Source organism: Chionomys nivalis, chromosome 26 (genome assembly GCF_950005125.1).
Source record: "Chionomys nivalis chromosome 26, mChiNiv1.1, whole genome shotgun sequence".
Taxonomy (NCBI): domain Eukaryota; kingdom Metazoa; phylum Chordata; class Mammalia; order Rodentia; family Cricetidae; genus Chionomys; species Chionomys nivalis.
In genome coordinates, this window is record NC_080111.1 from 35,967,889 (window position 1) to 35,994,153 (window position 26,265).

Consider the following 26,265-nt stretch of genomic DNA (forward strand, 5'->3'; position numbering starts at 1 on the left):
GGTTTATTTTAAAGTATTCCTTAAGATCTTAAGCCACTTACATTTAGTTAACCAAAGCAGCTTTGTGTAGAGGAAAATGTGATAGTGTCCACAATCTGTTTAGGCATCATGATACCTCTTTTTATTTTAGTTTGAGCCAGGATTGTATTTGATAAAACCTTTTATGAAGTATTATGGGCTACAACAAGGGTATTCCAACACTGGGCCTGAAACCAGAGTCAAAGAAAAGCACTTTGTTTCTGAATCTAGAACCAGGTTAAAAAAAAAATCTCCCTGAAAACAGACAAAACATTAAAAAAAGGGGGGGGGGCTAGTGAAAGAAACACAATTTGGCTCTCAAACCAGAACCATATAACCATAAAATTCAACGATGTTTTTAAGCCCAAAGGATACCATTAAGTGAAATATGAGACGCATAAAGAGTCAAATCTCTCATACGTTTACTTGTATGTTTTGTTTAAAAGTTCCCTTACAAGTTGGGGTATAATTATGGTTATCAGAAGATTGGGAGTGGTCATCAGGAAGGTAGACAGAAGGTGGTTACAAGGAAAAGTTTTTGAAAAAAGATGGCTAGAATTAATATATTATGGAAACATCACCGTTAACAATAGCCAGAAATAATATAAAATATTATGGAATAACGTATTAAAGAAGTGAAAGGACTTTAGGAAATGAACATTAAATCTTTGAAGAAAACAACTGAAGAAGACACCAGAGAATGGGAAGATGTCCCTTGCCCTTGTTAGGTAGAAATCAAGATAGTAAAAATGAAAACCTTTCCAAAAGCAATATACAGGTTCAATATCATTCCCATATAAATATCAGAAAAATTCTTCACAGACCTCAAAATAAAAATACTCAACTTCATATAAAAAAGCAAAAAAAAAATTGCAGGATAACCAAAACAACCATATACAAAAAATAATTTCTGGAGTCATCACATTCCCTGACTTCAGTCTACTACAGAGCTACAGTACTGAAAAGAGCCTGGTATTGGCACAAAAACAGACAGGATGACCAATGGAACTGATTCTAAGAATTGGATATCAATCCACTCACCTACTACATCTGAATTTTGTCAAAGAATCAAAAAATATAAGATGAGCCCTTTCCCCTGGCTAGCATCATGGAGGCCACACAATGCCTGGAGTTACTGTAAAAGACGTTAACCAGCAGGAGTTTGTCAGAGCTCTGGCAGCCTTCCTCAAAAAGTCTGGGAAGCTGAAAGTCTCTGAATGGGTGGACACAGTCAAGCTGGCCAAACAGAAAGAGCTTGCCTCCTATGATGAGAACTGGTTCTACACACGAGCTGCCTCTACAGCACTGCACCTGTACCAGCATGGTGGTGCCAGGGTTGGCTCCATGACCAAGATCTATGGAGGATGGCAGAGAAACGGTGTCAGGCCCAGCCACTTCAGCAGAGGCTCCAAGAGTGTGGCCCGTCACATTCTCCAAGCCCTGGAGGGACTGAAATGGTGGAAAAGGACCAAGATGGTGGCCACAAGCTACACCTGAGGAACAGAGATCTGGACAGCATTGCCGGACAGGTGGCAGCTGCCAACAAGAAACATTAGAACAAAGGATGCTGGGTTAATAAATTGCCTCATTCATAAATATATATATATATATATATATATATATGATGGAAAAAGAAAGGATATTCAACAAATTTGCTGGCATAACTGAATATCAAGGCAGAGAAGAAGGAAAGTAGATCCACATCTATCATCATGAAAAAAAAACGCAAGTCCAAATGGATCAAAGACCATAACAGAAAGCCAAATACACTAAACCACATATAAGACATAGGAAGTATACTTGAACACACTGGCAAAAGAGACCACTTTCAAATTATAACCCCAGCAGCACAGACACTGAGAGAAATAATTAAGAAATGTGAACTTCTGAAACAAAAGTTTCTGTGAACCAAAGGACATGACCAGAAATACAAAAAAAGGCTGCCTGTAGTATGGGAAAAGATCTTCACCTACCCCACATTGGACAGAGGACTGATCTTGAAAACATACAAAGAAATAAAAAAATTAGTCATAAAAAGAACAAATAATCCAATATAAAATGGAGTACAGACATAAACAAAGAACTTTCAACATATGAATCTAAAATTACTGAGAGACACTTAGTGAAATTTCCAAACACCTTAACCATTAGAGAAATAAAAATCAGAACAACTCTGATCAAAACAAAATCATTGATGACAACTTAAGCTGGAGAGGATATGAGATTAAGGGAACACTCCTCTGTAACACCTGATTCTGTGTTACCCCCTCGGTACAATTCAGGCACCACTGTACAGTACACAAGTCAGGCAAGGGCCTGGAGATTGACAGAACACACAAAGAGATCTGGGTCATTCAAAAGGAGATCAGCTGAATGCCATTTATTCAACCTTGGGGAAATCCTTATGTACCTAGCTGCTGCACAAGGATTTCCTCCCAGGCAGGTGGGAAATTACCATGCCAAAGATGGAGTCAGCAATGCCCTACAGCTAATCACCAGGCAGGGCAGGGGGAGCACAGGAACAAACTGAATGCTTTAGTTAGCAGGCTGACCAGAAACTGTCCCCAAGATGCACCCCAGGAGAAGGGTAGACCCGGGCCCTACACTCCTCCATTTCTGATGGGGTTACAAACTCAGTCTGCTACATTGGCTATCAGTATGGTTATTTCTCAGAAAATTAGAAAGCCACCTGCCTGGGTGTGAGACATGCCTTTAATCCCTGCACTTGGGAGGCAGAGACAGATCTCTGTGATTTCAAGGCCAGCCTGGTCTACAAGAGCTAGTTCCAGGACAGACTCCAAAGCTAAAGAGAAACTATGTCTTGGAAAACATGTATTTCTTTGGTGCTGGTTTGAGAGTCAAAGCAGATTTCTTTCACTGTCTGTTTTTTATGTTTGACTGTTTTCAGGATGATGTTGTATCTTTCACTAGTTCTGGATTTAGGGGCAAAGTGTTTTCCTCTGTATCGCATTTCAGTACCAGGTTGTGATTTTTATCCTGGCTCTATCTCCTTCCCATAAGACTTCATAAAATCACAAATTGGGTTTTTTTTTCAGATTTATTTATTTATTATGTGTACAGTAGTCTCAGTTTTCTGTCTGCGTGTATGCCTTCAGGTCAGAAGGGGGCACCAGATCTCATTACAGATGGTTCTGAGCCACCATGTGGTTGCTGGGAATTGAACTCAGGACCTTTGGAAGAGCAGGCAGTGCTCTTAACCGCTGAGTCATCTCTCCAGACCCACGAGTTAGGTTTTGTCCATCAGTTTCCTGGTGCAAATATAATAAAAGCCGGTATCATAATGCTTGAACAGGTTGTTGACACTATTGTTTCTTTACAGAATAAATACTGTTGGTTAATAGACTGTAAGGGTGATGGCTTCAGGTATGTAAACACTATCAGATTGATGACACACAAAGAGTTTTTAACCTGTAAAAACTACAAAACATATACCACACTAAGTTTATTTTTTCACTACAGTATGGTTATTCTCATGTTTTTGAAGACTACATTCCTTAAGTTTACAGATTCTCAACAGGATGGTTTGCTTCATGTATTTGGAGATTATTATGACAAAGGATTTGAAAAACAAATTCCATTCACAAGTTTCTCTCCAATCTGTTTTCTTTTCTGCATTTGAAGATGAATAAGACCTGAAAAGACTTTTCCAACTCATTTCACGCATACTGTTTCGCACCCGTGTGTGTTCTTTGATGCCTTTGAAGAGCACTGTGTTGAACAAAGGCCTTACCACATTGATTACATTCATAGGGTTTCTCTCCAGTATGGGATCTTTTATGCATTTGAAGATTTCTGTGTTGAGAAAAGGCCTTACCACACTCTTTACATTCATAGGGCTTCTCTCCAGTATGGGATCTTTCATGCCTTTGAAGATGACAGTGTTGAGCAAAGGACTTACCACACTGATTACATTCATAGGGTTTCTCTCCAGTATGTGATCTTTTATGACTTTGAAGAGCACTGTGTTGAGCAAAGGCCTTACCACACTGATTACATTCATAGGGTTTCTCTCCACTATGAGTTCTTTCATGCATTTGAAGACCACTGTGTTGAGCAAAGGCCTTACCACACTGATTACATTCATAGGGTTTCTCTCCAGTGTGTGTTCTTTTATGCGATTGAAGATTGCTGTGATATGCAAAGGCCTTACCACAATGAGTACATGCATAAGGTTTCTCTCCAGTATGTGTTCTTTTATGATTTTGAAGATGACTGTTTTCAGCAAAGGCCTTACCACACTGATTACATTCATAGGGTTTCTCTCCAATATGGGATCTTTTATGCCTTTGAAGAGCACTGTGGTGAGCAAAGGCCTTACCACACTGATTACATTCATAGGGTTTCTCTCCAATATTTGTTCTTTTATGCAATTGAAGGGTATGGGGCCCTCCAAAGGCCTTTCCACACTGATTACATGCATAGGGTTTCTCTCCAGTATGTGTTATTTTATGCAATCGAATATTACAGGGCTGTGCAAAGGCTTTACCACATTGATTACATTCACAGGGTTTCTCTTCAGTATGTGTCCTTTTGTCCATTTGAAGAGCATTGTGATGAACAAAGACTTTATTACACAGATTAGATTCATAGGCTTTCTTACTATCGTGTGTTCTTTTATTCCTCTGAAGTTGACTGTCATATGCCAAGGCTTTAACACATTGAGGATGTACTGAAAGTTTCCTTCCAGAATTACTTCTTTCAATCCTGCAAGCATAATTGGAACATATAAAAGCTTTATCATATCCAATACTGAATTGAACCTACATATCTCTATGTATTAATTTTATAATTTATTCCAATTGTAAATAGAAATCAGATATTAAGGTTTTATACCTGCTTAAACTCATGCTTTCTTCTTTAATTAAGGGTTGTTTTGCATTTTTGAAGACACCTGTCATAATAAATTCCTTTATTACATGGTTTACCTTTTCACCTTTAGAGAAATATTTTTCTATTTGACATATTTCTCATATTTGAAGAGAACTGGATAAACTCAGAACAACTTTATTACATTCTTAAACTGTCCTATACTGTGAATCATACTACATTTGCTAACTGAACTAGATCAGAAGTATTTGCACAATTCTAGAACTTGTGTGGCTTCTCTGCACTGCCAGTTTATTTACATATTAACAGTGATGTGTGAAAATCAATTATTTATATAGTTGAATCAATTTCAGCAAGGGTACTCAACATGGGAACTAATGCTTATCTTCTAATTGTTTTTAGAGAGAGGTATGCTGCGTTTTCCCATATTCCTTTGCTCATAGGCTTGTATAGAGAGTAATATGTGGTGTACACAGTAAAGGAAGAATCACAAACAAAAAATTTCCACACTGAATTATCACGGTGTGACTTTCTATTTCTCGTAGATGTGTGGTAGAGGTATTAAAGTTTCTTCACAACAACTGCCACTGAACTCTAACTGCTTCTCTCACCAATCTTAACATAGTAATAAGAAGTATATGAGTAATACAAGATTTACTATGTGCTCTCGGTTTAGTAGAAAGTCTTGCAGATATACTTATCATCACTTCAATGTATACACATTTTGTATATGAGTAGCAAGAAATAAATGGATTGGCAGATCTACAGAACAGCTCTCATGGTACAATGATTCAAATGGTGATTTCTGTTTAGCCATTTCTCACTTGTCTTTTTAATTAAAAGGATGCCTTGAAAATGCAATTCACCTACATGAAATTTTATGAGGATTTTTCAGAAGTTAATAATCATAAATGCACTTAAACCTGTGCTTATTCACACTGTTGCCTTGATTTAAATCTTCTAGGACACATTATCATTTCATCAGAGGCTCATTGTTTTCAGCATGCACAAGAAAATTACCTTTCATGTCTTCTAGAACATTGACAATGTTCTTTACTATTATGTTCTTCCCAAATGTATCCTAAAATGTAGTACCAGAAAATGTATGATATAATATTGAAGATTGTGCAATATTTAAGTAGCTATTTTAAGTAAACTTTAGAACCATGCCTGCTTTATTTACCTCATTCTTCTTCTGCTTTCTAAATCAAATTATTGAAGAATATCATTAACCAAGGTAACGTTGTCCCTTTATTTTGAAACATGAAGGAAATTTATTTTTACCTATAGTAGTGAGGTTCCTGTAGGTCTCCAGCATCACATCTTTGTAGAGATTCTTCTGGGAAGGATCCAGCAAATTCCACTCTTCCTCAGTGAAGTTGATATGCACATCATCATAGGTCACTGCCTTCTAAAATATGCCATATATGATAGTGACATGATAGTGACAACATTGTAAATGTATACTTCTTTGATAGGATAGTCATGTAATTCTGCTGTTCCCTAATCATATTCCAAGACATACACAGTAATTTTAGAAGGAAATTGAATAGGAGAGTCTTCTCTGTCATTTCTGTACTCTTTAAATGAGATATCACCTTACAGGAACAATATATATTAGCAGAGAGAAACAAGGAAACAGATCAACAGTTCATAGTACAAATGAGAAATTTTTATGAAGATTAACTAACTACAAATAGAAAAATAAGTTGGACAAACTGGGTGTATTGACTCATGCCTTTAAGATCACACCTTCAAAAGCAGAGGCAGGTATGTTTTTCTATGAGTTAAATGCCAGACATGTCTATGCAATCAGGTCCAGGACAGGTGGAAGTACATAGTAAGACCCTATCATCCAGGAAGTGGTGATGCATGCCTTTAATCCCAGCAATCAGGAGGCAGAGGCAGGTGGGTCTCTCTGAGTTTGAGGCCAGCCTGTTCTATGAGAGTTAGTTCCAGGACAGGCTCCAAAGGTACATAGAAACCCTGTCTCAAAAATCAAATAAACAATAAACAAACAACAAACAAAAAGGCACAGTTCCATTGCAAAAATCAGCAAATCAAGCAAGAAGAATAGAAGAACTCAGAGGTTTTTACTGAAGTTCCTACAAAAAAGTATGTGTTCACTTCAACTTTTCTATTTATCTTCCAAACATCCGAAGTGCCCTAATTTAAACTGTAATACCAATAATATTTTACTAACAGAGCATTATGTTTAAAACAGTTACAAATGGACAGATGAAAACATTAGCAATATATATCTTGGGCATAAATAATAAACCCAGGCTGGGAGAGAGTTGACTGAGTAGTACCTAGCTTTTGATGATCTTGAATAGATGTGGCAGAATTACCAGTACTTATTTGGGAATCATAACTATCCGTTATTCCAAGTTCACAAATTCTTAGATCCTTTGGTCATGTTGATGACCAGGTATTCATGTGGTGCATAGTCATGCCCATACATAAAATAGTTATACTAATTTTAAAAATGTAAAGTAAGCATAACAAGCAGGAAGAAGTACATGCACCTATAATTCAATGACTCCGAATGCTTAGGCAGTACTAATGTCATGCCTACTGAATGACTTCCAGACCCCAAAATGGAGAAAAAAGCTACTTCTATCATAGGCAACACAGACCAGAATACCAAAGAGCAAATAGAAACCAAAGAACCAAACCTGCATCCAACAAAGACAAACAGAGATACTGGCACCTAGACCTGCAGTCACCTCAAACCCAGACACCTGGACAACAGCATAACATGATTAACAACAGACAGAACAATATGTCACTACCATATTCAAACTCTCCTACTACAGCACACCATGAATATTCAAACACAGTCCAAGTACAATTAAGTTAGTTCAACTATGAAGATGTTATATGTCCTTAAGAAGGAAGTGAATGAATTTGTTAAAATAAGCAAGGGAAAGATAAATGAAATATTGGAGAATAATAATAAACTCCTTAAAGAAAGTCAAACAAGCAAACAGTTGACAGAAATGAATAAATCAGTTCAAGAACTAAAAATTGAAATAGAAGCAAGTAAAAGAATGCAAACTGAAGGAATTCTGGAGATTAAAAAAAAAACTAGATAAATGAAAAGGAAAAACTGGCAAATTAAGGTGAAATCTATCCTATCTTTCTGAGTCTAAACTTTTATATATAATTTACACACACCATAACTAAGGAAAACTTTAACGATATAATCGTTTTCAACTCAATCAAAAAACCCAGGGCATAACATTAGCCTGGAAGGTCTGTGGCAGCAAAAGCAGAGCCTCTTTTCCAAAGTAACAAGCCCTTAGGCTCAAATTTTGAAGTCAAGATACCTTTAACATATATGTGGGGTTACCATAGCAGCCCCTAAATCAAATGTCTCTCATTGCAGTCCAAAAATTCAAAGAAAGCACAATGTGTAACCCAGACACTGTGTGTATTTTCTATCTTTTCAAGGCCCATTAATTGTTTTATTTACTTTTTCTTTAAGTACCTCAGTGTAAATTCCTTAAAAAACTATTTTTAATCTATGACTCTGTCTATATTTATCCTCTCTGTCTTAAGCCCATGGACATTTATCAAATAAACTATCACCCCCTCAGAGGCCTTTTTATCTGAACGTTTTTACTGTGTATTTGTAATCCTTTTCTGATGAGGAGAGTTTTTGTAATTGAAAGCTGCAATTGACTTCCATTTTTGTGCTTTTATTTTTTTTAAATATTTATTTATTTATTTATTATGTATACAATATTCTGTCTGTGTGTATGCCTGCTGGCCAGAAGAGGGCACTACAACTCATTACAGATGGTTGTGTGCCACTATGTGGTTGCTGGGAATTGAACTCAGGACCTTTGGAAGAGCAGGCAATGCTCTTAACCTCTGAGCCATCTCTCCAGCCCCCATTTTTGTGCTTTTAGAATCCCTTGTTTTAAACTTTCTTAGGGTTTATGTGGACTTAGTTGTCAAACATTTGGTGTCATAATGTAAATGGGGACTACACTTTCATCTTTTGACTGCCTAGACCCAAAAATGACACACAAACTATATAATTACAACAGTGTTTGTCCAATGGCTCAGGCATATTCCTGGTTAGATTTTACATGTTCAATTCATCCATTTCTATTCATCTATGTATCACCATGAGGTTGTGGCTTACACGTAATGTTTTGGGATATTTCTTTCACCTTCAGTGAATACATGGCATCTCTTTGTGCACCTACCAGTCTGGTCTGTCTTCATAAAAAAAAAATCAAGTAACAAATGCTGGAAAGTAATGAAATTGCTCTCCAACTACAATCAGGTTCTTTTTCATAATTGTGACTCCAGCAGCCCTCTTTTCTTGTGCAGTGCACACTCAAAACTGTTGCTTCTATTCTGGACTGAGGTAGAAAACACTCTCCACATGCAAATCCTTTTCTTTTTCCTTTACCTGCAATGGATATTCAGTTTCATAACTCAAATTTATAACTTTGAAACTGGTGGTAGAATCATTTAATTAAAGATTTTAAAGTTGTTTGTGGGCGGTGGTGGCACACGCCATTAATCCCAGTATGTGGGAGGCAGAGGCAGGCGGATCTCTGTGAGTTCGAGGCCAGCCTGGTCTACAAGAGCTAGTTCCAGGACAGGAACCAAAAGCTACTGAGAAACCCTGTCTCAAAAATCCAAAAAAAAAAAGGTGTAATGTAGGACAAGGTCATTGCTCAGGAGAGGAGAAGACAGGGACCAAATACTTTTATGTCAAGATAAGATAGATAGTGTTAAAAAATTTTCTGAAATACTTGAAGTACAGCAGTTCTAGAATTAATATGACTTTCTAGGGAGAAATCACTCTACATGTTTGCGAGAACAATAAAGAAAAAAATCATTTAATAATATTCACATACATCTCTGACTAATGCTCAAAGAGGACCCAGGCTAGAATAATTTTTTGCATTTCACATATTTTCTTATCCTTATGTCTTTTAGGTTCAGGATCCACACTCAACAATTTAAATAGGGATGGAAGGCTACAAGTCTACCCAACTAGACAGATAGAAGACTTACACAGTAAAGTCTTCCCAGCATTATTTCTCATATAAACCAGTGACCTTAAACAGTAGGACCATCTTCAGTGACAGGATCATGAGATGTCAGACTTTTCTTCCATTTTTACAAGGTTTTCATTAGCCACTTAAATGAGTTGATGGCTCTGATTTTGGTACATTTCTATCTAGAGTTACAAGATGGAGATTCCAGGGGATGTGAAGGATAGGAAAAGTATAAGGCAGAAAAGATAAAAACAGGTTAGGGAAGTCTTGCACAAGCTATGTCTCATGTCAAGTAAATTTCCAAAGAAGAATAGATTAGGGCTGGAGAGATGGCTCAGCGGTTAACAGTATTGACTGCTCTTTGAGAGGACCTGAGTTCAATTCCCAGTACCCACATGACAGCTCCTAAATATCTGTAAATCCAGTTTCATGAGATCTGATACCTACATACCAACACATATAAAATAAAATAGAATAACTCATAAAATATCCAGTATTTATACTGGCTGAGAAATAAACTTGGGGCTCTTTCATATTGACTTTCAGTCCTCTCAGTCTGTTTTATGCTTCTGTCTTCATTTCTCTTAATCTAACATTTCCTCAGCCTCAGCATCCCTTCCCAGGGAACCCCCAGCTGAATTCTGTTGGACAGACCATATGGGGTATCCAACTATGCTTGAACAAAATTTACTGCAGCTTCTGTATGATGCTGCTTTTGATACAATGAATTACTTTGAATATTCTTTCCATAAATTAAGAGCTTAGGTGGATAGAGCCTTACACTTTAGGGCTCCTTGTTAAGATTTAAATGTAAAGCAAGGGCCTTCTCTTTAGTTGTGTAAAATCCTTGAAAATTCCTCTTGTTTTCACTACTGGACAGCCATCTGAAACAACCTAGTGCATTTTTCCTCAAAAAAACATAGATTTTTTTCATTCTTCTTATGTTTCTTTTGCACTGTAGATTTGAAGAAGTCAGCAGTAATAACCATCCAGCAGAAATAATATTTTGTCTAAGATATCAGTCCACTAATTTTTAATTCTGCCTTAGGCACTTTCTTGGGACATGGAAAGTTTAAGAAAGATTGGGGGCCAAAGTGTCACACAACTTATCTCCAGCAAACTTTTTATGAAGTTTTCTAAGCTCCTGCGCTTACTTACCAGGCCAAAATAAATCAGTAGGGCCACAAGGAATAAAGCCAGGCTTGGGCTGGAGGGACCAGAACAAGATGAGGTTATGAGAGCAATCAGAATTATTATATCTTTATAAGAAACAGAAAATAATGGCAATTTCCAGGATCAATACAGTGTAGTTGCCAGGATATCTTGAAGACGGCAAGCTATACAGGGAATACAGGATTGTGGTCTCAGACCAACTGTACTGTTGAACTTCCATACTTCCTTGACCACTAAGGGATTACCCAGAGAAACACAGATTAGCCTGAATGACTCACTGCTCGAGGGAGTGCACCACCATGTCAGCAACTTAAAAAAACATACTGTGCTCCAGGAGCCATGGATTTTAATGTGAAATAACTAAGACACATGTCTCTCAGGGTAGATGGGCCAATCCAGCTCCTTTGTTCCCTGCAGATCCTTTTGTCCACTAAAATCCTATAACCTTGACCTCCACTGCTTGCCACTACTCTCAATACTCCTGTCTTTAAGGCCCTACAATCACAGTCAGTTAAGCTGTGTAGAGTTTTCTATGACTTTTGCCATCTAAAATCCTGTTAGCTTGAAAATTCTTCCCCAGTCAATATTCCCAAGTCCATTGCAGCAACAAAACCACTTTTATGGTACCATTTTTATTCCAACTTGCTCCTTTGTTCCTGTGATTAAATTATCTAACCTAAAGCAACTCTGGTAATGGACACGTTGATTTGTTTGTTACCCCTAAGTCAGAATCCACCACTGTGGGAGCTTAGGATAGGAACTCAAGTTAATCACTGGAGGCAAAAGCTTTGGAACCATTCTTTCCTGGTTTTCTCTTGTGCTTTGTCACTGTTTGGTGCTCAGCTAGCACCCTTAATCAGCCCAGGCCCACTTGCTTAGAGACATTGCCAACTCAGTGGAAGAGTCTTCTTCCAATATCAATCATCAATCAACATAATCACTTTCAGACAGAAATCAGACATTCTGATCTAAGCACATACTCAATTGACAATTCCTCAGATGACCCTAAGAAGTCATTAAACAATATCATGTGAGTTTGGGGGGGATGTTAATCAGACAATTCTACTCAATTGGAACACAGGGTATCTCAAGAACTTTACTAAGAGCACACTGGCCTGGGGACTGATAACCATAGCTCCATATGGTGAAAGGGTTGGGTTCTTAGGGCCTAAGGAACCCCTCCACAAAGGCCTTGGCACCAGACCATTACCAGCTCTCCAAAGCATATTCCTGGTTTTAGAGAAGGAGCTCTGTTTTATAATCAATACATGAGGTCCTTAGGGAAACTCACAAGGTTAGCCCCCAGGCTGTTACTAGATCTCCTAGGAATGTCCCTGCTCCCTGCCTGAGGGAATAAATAAAACCCGTGTGGAAGAACAGTGCTTTTCTAAAGAAGAAAACTGGAACTTTGAGCAACATCAGGCCTTAAGGTTGTTTAGGAACATGTAATGCCTCCTTGAAAAGCTTGCTAGAGGGTTTTTTATATGGGGATGTGCCTGATGTCTGGTTTTAAATCAGTGGTGGCTTCTCTGTAGTAATTTGGAGCTAAATATCTGGACAATCCAGTTGAACAAAGTGTGCCCTAGCATCCTAATCTCTAACAGGCTGATTAAAACACATTTATCTTTTGGGTGATGTAGAGGCAGTCCTCCCTCAGCTAATTTTACTTTGTGAGACTGAACTATTTCCAAGGCATTGGAAAATCCTTTATATCAGCAATTCAACTCTTCTACGTGGCAGCTTAGAAGTGCAGCGCTACCCAACAGGTGAGCTGCCTTGATACCGTCCACATAATTAAACACAAATGGAGATTTATGAAAGGTTAAATGCAAAGTGCTCAATTTTGAGAAGATACTGGAGAAACTAAGCCTCTCTGAGTATGGTTTATTGAAGTTGAGAAGAAAGATGTTTGTACACACAGAATCCTGCTCCCAATTCTCTAAGCAGATTAAGCCCACAGCACAAGGTCTAGGAATTAATAGGACCACATGGGACTTCACAAGGCAGGGAATATGGCGGCAGGTTCCCACACAGATCCCACAAGGATGCAACATGCTGTCTCCTGAAACTCACCCTCTGCTCCTCCCCATCTTGAGACAGCATTCCCCCGCTCACGATGTTGTGGTTCCCCAAATCACCAAAGCTCTCAGATCGTCCTCTCCCTGCAGCAGCAACTTCACCACAGCACAGGAAACAACTGGCACAAGCTTCTCCACAAAGCCGAGTTTGAAGGTGGATGCCCGGAAGAGCCCTGCACTGTTTCTGACTGGCAGGTCACCTGGAGGGCCTGATTGGCTGGTGTGGTCTGAGTAGCAAGAACACTGTCCACAGGGCTACAGTTTGCTTAAAGACACAGAGCAGTAGTTCCTGGCCATTCCTTCCACCTGAGTCAAAAATCTTTTCTAGATTGGCCAACCTTTGCATTTCAATAGCACTTGCCCCTTGCTCCAAAAGGAGACACTGTCACAATATTGCACTCCATAGGAACTTTTCCCTTTTCCTCCAGGACACAATGTGGCTAGCTAGCTTGTACTGTGCACTGTGCTGTGCTAGGTGGATGCAGTGATTTCTTGTCCTACAGGGGGAAGGGTGCACAGAACATTAACAGCTAAAGATAAATTTAAGGTCACAAAAGATGATTATTCTGTGGCTTCATGCTGAGGTCACATGAACTGAAGGTACTTTTAACATGGTTTTCACAGGGATTTCACAAAACAGAAAATAGAAAAGGAGGAACCAGATCTTAAACAAGAAGATTTGTCTAATCCAAATGATGGCTGGATGATGGCTCCATTACTTTATGGGTTCTATTCCTGAAATTCAAAGCAAATTCCAGGCAAATGAATAATAATAAAAAAGTGTAGTGTTCATGAAAATTTGAATACATAGATAATAATGGAGCTAGGAAGAATGTCTTCATAAGCACTATTGTTAGTCAGCACATCTCTTTCCTTGGTCAGGTAAATAAAATATAAAACTGCAGTATTCAAGATTCTCTACATGAGCAGAACAGGTAGAATGAATCTCACCATGATTGTAAGAAGTGGGCTTATTAGAATGTCTCACAAGCTGTGGTCCAGGTAACTTAAAAATAGTTGCCTACCAATGGTAATTGGAAAAATCCAGGACATTACTTCTCGATGTTTTGTCTAAGATGAAGTGAAGAATTCAGTAATTGTTCAGTCCACGAGACTGGCTATTGTGTGTGTTTTGTTTTCTGCTATGAATTTGAGTAGTATGCTATCAAGGTCTGTGAAGAATCATCTTGGGATGTTGATGGAGATTGCATTAAATATATTAATTGCTTTTGGTAGGGTTGCCATTTTTATTATGTTGATTCTACCTATCGAAGAGCATCTTTCCATTTTCTTGTATTTTCTTCAATTTCCTTCTTTAAAGACTTAAAGTTTTGAAATAACAGGTCTTTCACTTCTTTGGTTATTGTTACCTGAAGATATTTTAAATTATTTGTGGCTATTATAAATGGTGATGCTCCTCTGATTTCTTTCTTAGCTTCTTTGTCATTTCTATATAGGAGGGCTACTGATTTTTTTGAGCTGATCTTGTTTCCTGACAAATTACTGAAGGTATTTATGGGCTGTAGGAGTTCCCTGATAGAGTTTGTGGGGTCACTTATTTATACTATCATATCATCTGTGAGTAGCAAAAGCTTAACTTCTTCCTTTCCAGTTTGGATCCCCATGATCTTCTTTTGTTTTCTTTTTTCTCTAGCTAGAATTTCAAGAACTATGTTTACTAGGTATGGTGAGAGAGGACAGCCTTAAATTGCTCCTAACTTTAGTGGGATCATTTTGAGTTTCTCTCCATTTAATTTACTCTATGTTTTCTGTATATTTCTTTTATTATGTTAAGATATCTTCCTTGTATCCCTGATGTCTCCAAGACCTTTATCGTGAAGGGGTGTTGGATTTTGTCAAATGCTTTCTCAGCATCTAATGAGAGGATTATGTTTTTTCTTTCAATTTATTTATATGGTGAATTACATTGACAGACCATATGCTTCATATGTTAAACCATTCTACATCCATGGGATGAAGCTAGGTTCATCATGGTGAATAATTTTTTTGGTGTGTTCTTCGATTCAGTTTGTCAGTATTTTATTGAGTATTTTTGCATTAATGATCATGAGGGTGATTAGCATATAATTCTCCTTTTTGATTCTTTGTATGGAATTAGTATCAGGGTAACTGTAGCATCATAAAATGGAAATGTTTGTGTGGAAATGCTCCTTCTGTTTTTATTTTGTGTAACCATTTGAGGAGTATAGTTGTTACCTCTTCTTTGAAGTTCTGGTAGAATTCTTCACTGAAACCCTCCAGTCTTTGGTTTTTTTTAGGTGAAGGGAGGCTTTTGATGTCTGTTTCTATTTACTTGAAGGTTATAGGTGTATTTGAATTGTTCACCATGTCTTGATTTAATTTTGATATGTGGTACCTATTCAGAAAATTGTCAATTTACCTTACATTTTTCAATTTTGTGGAATACAGGATTTGAGGTATGATGAAATGATTCTCTGGATTTCCTCAGTGTCTGTTGCTATGCCCACCTTTTCATTTATGATTTTTTTAATTTGGATGTTCTCTCTCTGCCTTTTGGTTAAGTTGGATAATGTCCTTAATGTCTCTGCTTTTACATTGTGATTAAGGTTAGAAATGGATTTGTTAACTGAGCATGCTTCAGGAAAGGGAGAACATTGCATGAGCATGTTCAGACTTCCTACATAAAATCCCTGTGCTTCATTTGTTGGGGAAAACACTGTTTTGAAAACAACTCCCATGGTCTTTGTGCCTCCTACAGGCAAGAATTTTTTTTTCTCATTTCTTCTGTTGGCTGTTGAAATGGCTATTTTTGGTAGTTAAAACTGACTACACCTGGGATCATCTTATACACAAAGAATTGATTATACCTGAGAGATTTTACTTTAAGGTTTTGAAATGGGAAAATCCTCCATTAATCTGTGTAATTTGAGATGATTGGCCCCACCTTAACCTTCTTGGTGTCTGTGTACACTTAACCAGTGAGCCATCTCTCCAGCCCGTGTCTGTGCACAGTTTTAACATCATCACTCATGAGCAGGGGTAGTGGGATTTTCTGGTTTGAGATCAGTCTGGCCTACAGAATGAGTTCTACAAATACACAGAAAAATCCTGTCTTAAAATCCCCCCCCCAAAAAAAACTGAATCAAACAAAGACTATGACCCAATTTTAATCAGCATCTCCCATTCTGTTGGAGCAGCAGTCACATATAAAGTATTTTGAAGAAGAAGAAAAGTCCTTTTTTTTATTTTTTTTGAGACAGGGTTTCTCAGTAGCTTTTGGTTCCTGTCCTGGAACTAGCTCTTGTAGTCCAGGCTGGCCTCGTCTGCCTCTGCCTCCCGAGTGCTGGGATTAAAGGAGTGTGCCACCACTGCCCCGTGAAAAGTTCTTTTTTTGCCTCTGTGCTCTAGCTCTGCTTACCAAGCTCATTCCTTTACTAGCATTAGTGCCTGGTTCATTGTAATTTTGGTGAATACTTAAAACCAGCTGAGTCACAGAGCCTTGTGGGCAGAACAACTACTGGATTCTTCACCTGATCTTAGTCAAAAGGCTGAGAAGCAAGCTATTGGATTCTTCAATTGCCATTGGTAAACAGCTGTTCTTAAGTTACCTGGACAACAGCTTGTCAGACATTCTAATAAGCTTGCTTTTTACATAATGGTGAGATTTATTCTACCTGTCCTGTTCATGTAGAAAATCTTGAATACTGCAGTTGTATATTTTATTTAACTGACCATTCAGGGAGATGTGCTGGCTAACAATAGTGCTCATGAAGACATTCTTTCTAGCTCCATTATTCTCTACGTATTCAATTTTCCATGAACACTACTCTTTTTACTATTATTCATTTGCCTGGAGTTTGCTTCAAATTTAAGGAATAAACCCATAAAGCAATGGAGTCATCATCCAGCTTTCCAATGGGGGAAAGACTAATTATCTTGATTGAGACCTGGTTCCTGCTTTTCTCTTTTCTATTGTGTAAAATCCCTATGAAAACTGTGTAAAAAATTCCTTCAGTTCATCTGACCTCTGAATGAAGCCACAGAACAAATATTTCATTTTAAAATTTTAAAACTCTCTTTAGTTCTTAGTATTCCAAGCATCCTTACCTCTGTGCAACAGGAAATTACTCCACCCACCTAGCACAGTGCACCTTACAAGTCACATAGTGTGCTGGAAGAAAATGGGAAAGTTCCTAGGAGTGCAAGATGATGACATTGAGCCGGCGGTGGTGGGTGGTACCGCACGCCTTTAATCCCAGCACTCGGGATGCAGAGGCAGACGGATCTCTGTGAGTTTGAGACCAGCCTGGTCTACAAGAGCTAGTTCCAGGACAGGCTCCAAAACCACAGAGAAACCCTGTCTCGAAAAAAAAAAAAAAAAAGAAAAGGATGACATTGACTGCTTATGTAGCCAGGGGCAAGTGCTATTAAAATGCATATGGTCTCAGATCTGGAGAAGTTCTCTGTTGGGGTGAATGGATTGGACAGGAACCAGTATTCTGTCTCTTTAAGCACCCTATAGCCCTATGGGCGGTGCTCTAACCACTCCGGACTCACTAGCCAATCAGCATTCCAGATGACCTGCCAGTCAGAAGCAGTGGAGGTCTCTTCCAGGCAGCCACCTTTAGTCTTGGCTTTGAAGAGGAGCTGGAGCCAGTGGATTCCTGTACTAGTGTGCAGTTGCTGTGGCAGAGAGACGATGAACTGAGAACTTTGGCAAAATGGAGAAGCACAACATGGTGAGTGAGGAAATGCTGTCTCCTGATGGGGAGGAGCATAGGGCGAGGTGTGGAAGACACTATGGTGTTACCTCCAAGGGTCTGGGTGGGAACCTGCTGTCAAATTCCGTTTTGTGAACTCCCTCATGGTCCCTGCCAACTCAAGGGCCTAGGGGCAGGCCTCTGAATAACTTTGCTCTGTGACTTCATCTCCTTAGAGTATTGGGAGCAGGAAGCTCCAAAACTTCCTAGTCAATTTCAACAGGGTTGATGCATTCATGGAAACAAGTTGCCAAACTCAGAGAAGCCTCGTTTCCTCAGTATCTTCTCCATATTGAGCACTTTGCATTTAAGCTTTAAATATAATCTGAATTTATATTTAAATTTGTGGAGGTTATCAAAGGCTTCTCACATGTTGTGTAGCTTTCCACTACTGTACCATAATGTTGAGAAGTAGAATTGGTGATACAATAGATTGACCAATGCTTAAAAATAATTAAGTCCCACAAAGTAGAATTTAACAGAGGGAGAACTGCGTCTAAAACACCCAAAATGTAAGTATATGCTAATTAGGGCTGGAAGAGATTAGAATGTCTGATAGAATGATTATTCATCAGGATTTTCCAGATATTTGACTCCAAACCATTTCAAAGAAGCCATCACTGATTTAAAGGTGGTGGTGGTGCACGCCTTTAATTCCAGCACTCTCGAGGCAGTGACAGATTGATTTCTTTGAGTTCAAGGCCAGCCTCATCTACGAGAGTTCCAGAACAGGCTCCTCAGGTACAGGGAAACCCTATCCTGAAAAATCCCTGAGTTCTGGGATTAAAGTCATGCACCACCACCACCCAGCAAAGATGCTATTTTTCTTCAGAAGCTTACTAGGCATGGCACGAATCTTCTGCAACACCTCCTCATTCTATCTTTTATATCTTTTACTTTTCCAGTCCAGTCTTTCTCCTCCCTTGTGATCTTCACCTTAGAACCCTGTCAGTGAAGAATGACCTGCTGTAACAAGTCACGGGTGTACTTGAGAAAATATTCTGAGAATATTTTTTTTTTTTTGGTTTTTTTCGAGACAGGGTTTCTCTGTGGTTTTTGGAGCCTGTCCTGGAACTAGCTCTTGTAGACCAGGCTGGTCTCGAACTCACAGAGATCCGCCTGCCTCTGCCTCCCGAGTGCTGGGATTAAAGGTGTGCGCCACCACCGCCCGGCTCTGAGAATATTTTTGCCTAAATATTTAGACTGGCAAGTTGCCTGTTTCTATTTCCATTGTTCAGAGTATAATCTGGATCATTATCCTAAGGGATACTTATGAATAACAGCATATATTGAATGCAAAATCTGTCTAACCTAGCTCCCCTTGAGCATTGGACAGAGATCAATGCATAACATCATTAAAGAGCCTTTTTTTTTTTTTTGGTTTTTCGAGACAGAGTTTCTCTGTAGCTTTGGAGCCTGTCCTAGAACTCCCTTTGTAGATCAGGCTGGTCTTGAACTCAATTAAAGAGACTTTTCTTTATTAATCTTCTAAGTGTGTGATGTGATTTCTCAGTGGAAAGGCATATTAATTCTTGAAGAGCTGCATTTCCATCCTGATAGAATTATTGTTTCTGAGACAACTTCTGTTATGTTGACTCAGGTGGCCTTGGTCCCTGTCTGTTGCTTTCCTGGACAGTGACCTTGAGTGTCCTCTATATTATACCATCAAAGTTGTTTTTTTTTTTTGTTTTTGTTTTTTGATTTTTTGAGATAGGGTTTCTCTGTGGCTTTGGAGCCTGTCCTGTAACTCACTCTGGTAGACCATGCTGGCCTCAAACTCACAGAGATTCACCTGCCTCTGCCTCCGGAGTGCTGGGATTAAAGGCGTGCACCACAACCGCCCGGCTCACCATCAAAGTTCTTAAATAACTGTACCAATTCACAGTTTTAAAATTATGTAGTTTCCGGTCAGTGGTGGTCCATGTCTTTAATTCAAGCACTCGGAAGGCAGAGGCAGGCAGATCTCTGTGAGATTTAAGCCAGTGTAGTCTACAACAGCTAGTTCCCGGACTGGTACCAAAGTTACACAGATACCCTGTCTCAAACAAAACCAATAAAATAAAATCACGCATTTGAACCATGTAGTTGACTGCAATGCAGTCGCAGGAAAAGGATTTGCATATGGAGCATTTCTTCTGTCCTCAGATGACAATAGGAAGAATAGATTATTGTGTGCACTGCAGGGGCACAGCACAGGCAATCAGCTGTTGGAGCCACCACTATGAAAAAGGGCCTGACTATGGTAGCAGGAGAGGTTTGTAATTGCCCAGCATGTGTAAATTAATGTCATGTGAATGAACCCAGATCAGATTGTGTGGATGTCCAGATTAGGAAGGTTATCTTGAGTGAAGGAAAATTGAATTTGCAATTAGGCAACTATCCTCTGCAGATATGATCAATCTTTGTTTATTCATATTTATTTTTTTTTTAGTTTTTTTAAAATTTATTTATTATGTATACAATGTTCTGCCTGCATGTATGACTGCCCACCAGAAGAGGGCACCAGATCTCATAGATGGCTGTGAGCCACCATGTGGTTGCTGGGAATTGAACTCAGGACCTCTGGAAGAGCAGCCAGTGCTCGTAATCTCTGAACCATCTCTCCAGCCCTTTATTGATATTTATTGAGCTCTATAATTTTCTTTGCTTCACTCGCTGCCTCTCCACTCCCCCTTCAACCCTCCCTCAAGGTCCCCTGAACACAATTTACTCAGGAGATCTTGTCTTTTTATACTTCCCATATAGAGTAGATGTATGTAAGTTTCTCTTAGCATCCTCATTTTTGTCTAAGATCTGGGATTGTGGTTTGTAGGCTGGCTTCTTTGCTTAATGCTTGAAAACCACCAATGAGTGAGTATATGTGATAATTATCTTTCTGTGTCTGGGTTACCTCACTCAAAATAATGTTTTCTAGCTCCATCCATTTTCCTGCAAAATTTAAGATGTTATTATTTTCTGCTCTGTAGCACTCCTTTGTGTAAATATTCCACATATTTCTTTTTTTTTTTTTTGATTTTTCGAGACAGGGTTTCTCTGTAGCTTTGGAGCCTGTCCTGGAGCTAGCTCTTGTAGACCAGGCTGTACCACATTTTTCTTATCCAATCTTCTATGGAGGGGCATTTAGGTTGTTTCCACATTCTGGCTATGACAAAGCTGCTATGAAGATAGTTGAGCACATGTCCTTGTGGCACGATTGAGCATACTTTGGTTACATACACAAAAGTGGTATTACTGGGTCTTGAGAAAGGTTGTTTCCTAATTCTCTGAGGAATTGCCACACTGACATCCAAAGGGACTGTACCAGCTTGCATTCCCACCAGCAATGCAGAAGTGTTTCCATTTCCCCACAACCTCTCCAGCATAAGTTGTCATTGGTGTTTTTAATCCTGGCCATTCTTTCAGGTGTTAGATGGAATCTCAAAGTTGTTTTGATTTACATTTCTCTGATTAATGATATTGAACATTTCCTTAAGTGTCTTTCAGCTATTTTAGATTCCTCTGTTGAGAGTTCTCTGTTTAGGTCTTTACTCCATTTTTTTATTGGATTATGAGTTCTTCTGGTGTCCAATATCTTGAGTTTTTTGTATATTTTGGAGATCAGACCTCTGTCTGATGTGGGGTTAGTGATGGGGTTAGTGATGATCTTTTCTCATTCTGTAGGCTGTCGTTTTGCCTTGTTGATCATGTCCTTTGCTTTACAGAAGCTTTTTAGATTCAGGAGGTCCCATTTAATTGTTTCTCTCAGTGTCTGTGCTACTGCGGTTATATTTAGAAAGTGGTTCCCTGTGCCAATGCCTTCAAGTGTACTTCCCACATTTTCTTCTATAATATTCAGTGTGGCTGGCTTTATGTTTAGGTCTTTGATCCATTTGGACTTGAGTTTTGTGCATGGTGATAGATATGGGTCTATTTTCATTTTTCTACATGTTGATATCCAGTTATGCCAGCACCACTAGTTAAATATACTTTCTTTTTTCCACTTGATATTTTTTGCTTTTTGTTCAAATATTAGGTGTTCAGAGATATGTGGATTGATATCTGTGTCTTCTATCTGTTCTTATGACAATACCAGGCTGTTTTCAGTACTGATTGAAGACAGGGATTGTGATGCTTCCAGAAGATCTTTTATTGTATAGCATTATTTTGACTAGCCTGGGTTTTTTGTTTTTCATATGAATTTGAGTGCTGTTCTTTCAAAGTCGATGAAGAATTTTGCTGGGATTTTGATGGGCATTGTATTCAGTCTGTAGATTGCTTTTGGTAAGAAATATGTATCTTGCTTGACAGAGTTATGTCGGCTTGAAGATTTGAAAAACAGGCCATTGACTAACTCTATGTGTCAGGTTACAGGTCTCAGCAGTCAACATATGTAAGGGCACCATCAATCTGTCTCTTGTTAATGACATCCCCTCTCCTAAGGAAGGGCCTACTCTTTTTAAAAGTCAATATAGAAAATTTTATTAAATCTTAAAAGTGCATTTCTTGGTGTATTGAGACAGGGTTTTTCTGTAGCTTTGGAGCCTGTCCTGGAACTAGCTCTTGTAGACAAGGCTGGCCTCAAACTCACAAAGATCTGCCTTCTTCTACCTCCCGAGTGCTGGGATTAAAGGCATGCACCGCCACTGCCCAGCTAAAAGTGGATTATTATCATCACTTTAAAAATCACTTTTTGGGGGGCTGGAGAGATGGCTCAGTGGTTAAGAGCATTGCCTGCTCTTCCAAAGGTCCTGAGTTCAATTCTGGAAACCACATGGTGGCTCACAACCATCTGTAATGAGGTCTGGTGCCCTCTTCTGGCCTGTGGACATACACACAGATAGAATATTGTATACATAACAAATAAATAAATATTAAAAAGAATCACTTTTTTGTACCAGTTTCAAATACTTTCTTTAAGTATATTGCTGCTATTATCTCTATTTGTTTCTGTTCTCCAATATTTTTAAGTCATTGATAGTTTCATTTCATTTCTTTCAAGTTATGTTGATTTGTTTTTTTTAATAATTTTTTTATTTTTTCATATTTATTTATATATTATGTATACAATATTCTGTCTGTGTATATGCCTGAAGGCCAGAAGAGGGTGCAAGACCTCTTTAAAGATGGTTGTGAGCCACCATGTGGTTTTTGGGAATTGAACTCAAAACCTTTGGAAGAGCGGGCAATGCTCTTAACCACCGAGCCATCTCTCAAGTCCAAGTTATGTTGATTTCTATGTAGAGCAATGTATCCTATACATTAGGCTAGCCTCATGATATGTAATTGAGAATTATTTTGAAAACCTAATCCTGCCTCTGATGCCCAGGTCTGGGAAGACCGTCCTGCAACTCCTTCCAGGTTTGTCCTTCACTAGTCAGTGAGAAAGAAAAATAGAGCAGTTAATGAGTGTCTGCTAGTCATTCTGGCTTTTATTAGGGACTAGAAATGAAGAGGGATTGGTATAAAAATTGAACTCATTGACCAACTTTGAAGCTGGTGGAGACACAGTGCAGGAAGTGAGAGGTTGGCCAGAGGGTCAGAGCTTTCCTCCTTCAACTGAGATTACTTATGTGGAATCAGGTAGTCAATTGTGATGCTGTATGATTGTCCTGATTGACCATCGTTTGCAGTTCGCAGATAATGGCAATCTAGGCATGGGATTGACCTTATCTTAAAATCTAATTGTGATATATACAATATTTCATCAAAAATAAATGATCTGGTTAAAACGTTGTGGCCTTGCTTAACAGGACTGTTACTTTTATGGAATAAGATCTTCATCTTTAGGGAAAATACATGAGAAATATTTATTGTGCTCTAATACAAATCCTTAGTCTCTGGAGCACATGACCATAAAGTGTGTTTCAAGTTTTCAAAATAATTTTTGAGATTCAAACTGTATCATATCCACATTGTCTTTGTTCCCTCCAAGCCATAACATGATCCTGATTGTTTTCTAATTCATGGTGTGTTTTTGTTTAACAACAGTTACAAAGTAACCACAGTTACATAGGAACAGTGATTCCTTTATGAATGTGACCTGTGTTTGTCTTCAGGATTTCCAATCTCTGAGGCAATGTGGTGGCTGCACTGGAAAGTGAGTGTGCAATGGAATGTACACACAAAGGACCCTGTGCTTTGGATGAGGAACAGGATGTGCTAAAGGGGAGTGGAATAATGTATACTAAATACCAACTTTCTAATCTAGGCCCCTGTCTGGTGGGCTGGGAGGGCAGAACTGGAAGGACTGTGCTGTCTGAGTCTTTTGATCTCTGATCCTTCTATAGAGTAGTGGCTAATATTGTGAGGCCCAGCGAGGTGGCCCTAGCCAGTAAGGAATTCTGAGAAGGGTTAGAAATCAGGAGTACTAGTAGCAGACAGTTTGTGGGTTCTTTCCATGATTCTATTCTTCCTCTGCAGTAGGAGTAGTAAGGAAGATCACAAGCTATACCATGGTGAGTGTTGGGTGTTCAGGTCTGTTGAACTGTCATTTCTGCTGTGACTTGGACTGATCATGAGCTAGCATGTAGTTATGTTGGTCTGTGTGGTTCATGTTGACAGTGTCCCTTGTTCTCTGAGCTTCCCTGTCTGGAAATTCAGGATATGATCATGATTGTCTAGAGTCCACACATGGACACTGCTCTTAGTGTGCAGTGGGAAGAGAGATTAGAAAACTGAAGGTCTAGATTCCAGAAGTTCTCAATATTGCATTCCAATTTCAGATTTGTGTTATAAAGATTACAAACAGTAGGACCTTGGGAGCTCAGTCTGGTGCTCCAGTGTGGGTTTCTGTCTCTATCTCCATCCATCGCTATATGAAGGTTCTATGGTGATATGCAAGATATTCATCAGTATGGCTATAGGATAGGGTCATTTCAGGTTCCCTATCCTCAGCTGACCAAGGAACTAACTGGGGACATTGCCCTGGGCACCTGGTAGCCACTCCAGGTTCAGTCTCTTGCCAACCCTTAGGTGGCTCCCTTAACTAAGATATATGCTTCCCTGATCCCCTAGCTCCCAAGGTCCTAATGTGGAGCAGAAGGATGGAGAACATGAGCAAGGAAGTCAGGACAACGAGGGGTGCACCCACCCACTGAGACAGTGGGGCTGATCTATTGGGAGCTCACCAAGGCCAGCTGGACTGTGACTGAAAAAGCATGGGATAAAACCGGACTCTCTGTACATGGTGGACAATGAGAGCTGACGAGAGGCCAAGGACAATGGCACGGGGTTTTATCCTACTTCATGTTTGGGTTTGTGGGAGCTTAGACAGTTTGGATGTTCACCTTCCTAGACCTGGATGGAGGGGGGAGGACCTTGGACTTTCCATAGGGCAGGGAACCCTGACTGCTCTTTGGACTGGAGAGGAAAGAGAAGAGGAGTGGGGGAGGGGGGGAGAGTGGTGGGAGGAGGGGGAGGGAAATGGGAGGCGGGGAGGAGGCAGAAAATTTTCTTTTCAATTAAAAAAAAATTTTTAAAAATCTAAAAAAAAAAAGATTACAAACAGTTTAGGAACTGGTAGGAAATGATGGTTTGATGTTCTTCTAGCAATGCATGGTTAGAATGCTTTTAATGTGATGCTGCCACTAGCTGCAATGGTGTGATCCAGTGAAACTTAATTCCAGGGGACAAAGGAATTTCTGATCTGCAAAGATTTCTCAGGTGTGCCTTGTGTTGGGCAGATAAATAGAGCATAATCCACATCTTGGACCATAATCCACATAGGAGAAAATAAATTTTAAATCGTTTTTCTTTCTTTCCATAAACAACTTTCCTCCTGACACATTATTTTTAAAATCCCCATCCCTTGTAATTGAGTTTAAAAAATAAACACAATCCAGCTCCCACCTCCTTATTCCCACTCCTTCCCATTCCCTCCAAATAAAAGGGAAAAGTGTAAAGAAAAAATAATACAAAACAAGGACACCTGGTAAACAACAAGAAAACAACACTGCAAAACTTCCCAAAACAAAGTTGTGTATTTCCCCAGGGGTAAGTGGAATTAACACTGAATCCACTGGGAGTGAGTTCTTTCTGCTACAAAAATCTGCAAAGAAAGAAACTCAAGACAGAAAAATAAACACAAAGGAACCAAAAAACATTCACCAGACCAAGTGGAGAGGCAGGAGCCCTGAGGAAAGAAGGGAAGGGTGTGCCTAGACCTGGTAAATCAGGAGCAGGCAGGGACTAAAAAAGGCAGAGAGAAGATGAGTGAAGGAAACAAACTGGACAGATTGGTGCCCTCCAGAGCTCTAGGTAAAAAAAAAAAGGACTCCTACCATCCATGCCCACCTACCCTTGAGCAGGCCCAAAGAGAGTGATGTGGAGCAGGAAAATAGGGAGCAGGTTGCACATTTGAGAAGTGTCCATATCGAATCTCCAGAGGGAACAAGTCACCAC

At 39.1% G+C, this 26,265-nt stretch overlaps 1 protein-coding gene and 1 pseudogene across 1 annotated transcript; one reads left to right on the top strand and one right to left on the bottom strand.

Annotated features, from left to right (window-relative positions):
- Nucleotides 1-1,140: 1,140 nt before the first annotated feature.
- Nucleotides 1,141-1,574, top strand: LOC130866937 (40S ribosomal protein S19-like; annotated as a pseudogene).
- Nucleotides 1,575-3,695: 2,121 nt separating this feature from the next.
- On the bottom strand, nucleotides 3,696-26,235 carry LOC130866867 (zinc finger protein 120-like). The gene is made up of 5 exons (XM_057758473.1): nucleotides 26,162-26,235; nucleotides 17,684-17,837; nucleotides 6,151-6,277; nucleotides 5,887-5,947; nucleotides 3,696-4,743 (listed from the first exon to the last, which is right to left on the bottom strand). Exons 1-5 carry the CDS (start codon nucleotides 26,233-26,235, stop codon nucleotides 3,696-3,698), a joined length of 1,464 nt encoding a protein of 487 aa, XP_057614456.1.
- Nucleotides 26,236-26,265: the final 30 nt, after the last annotated feature.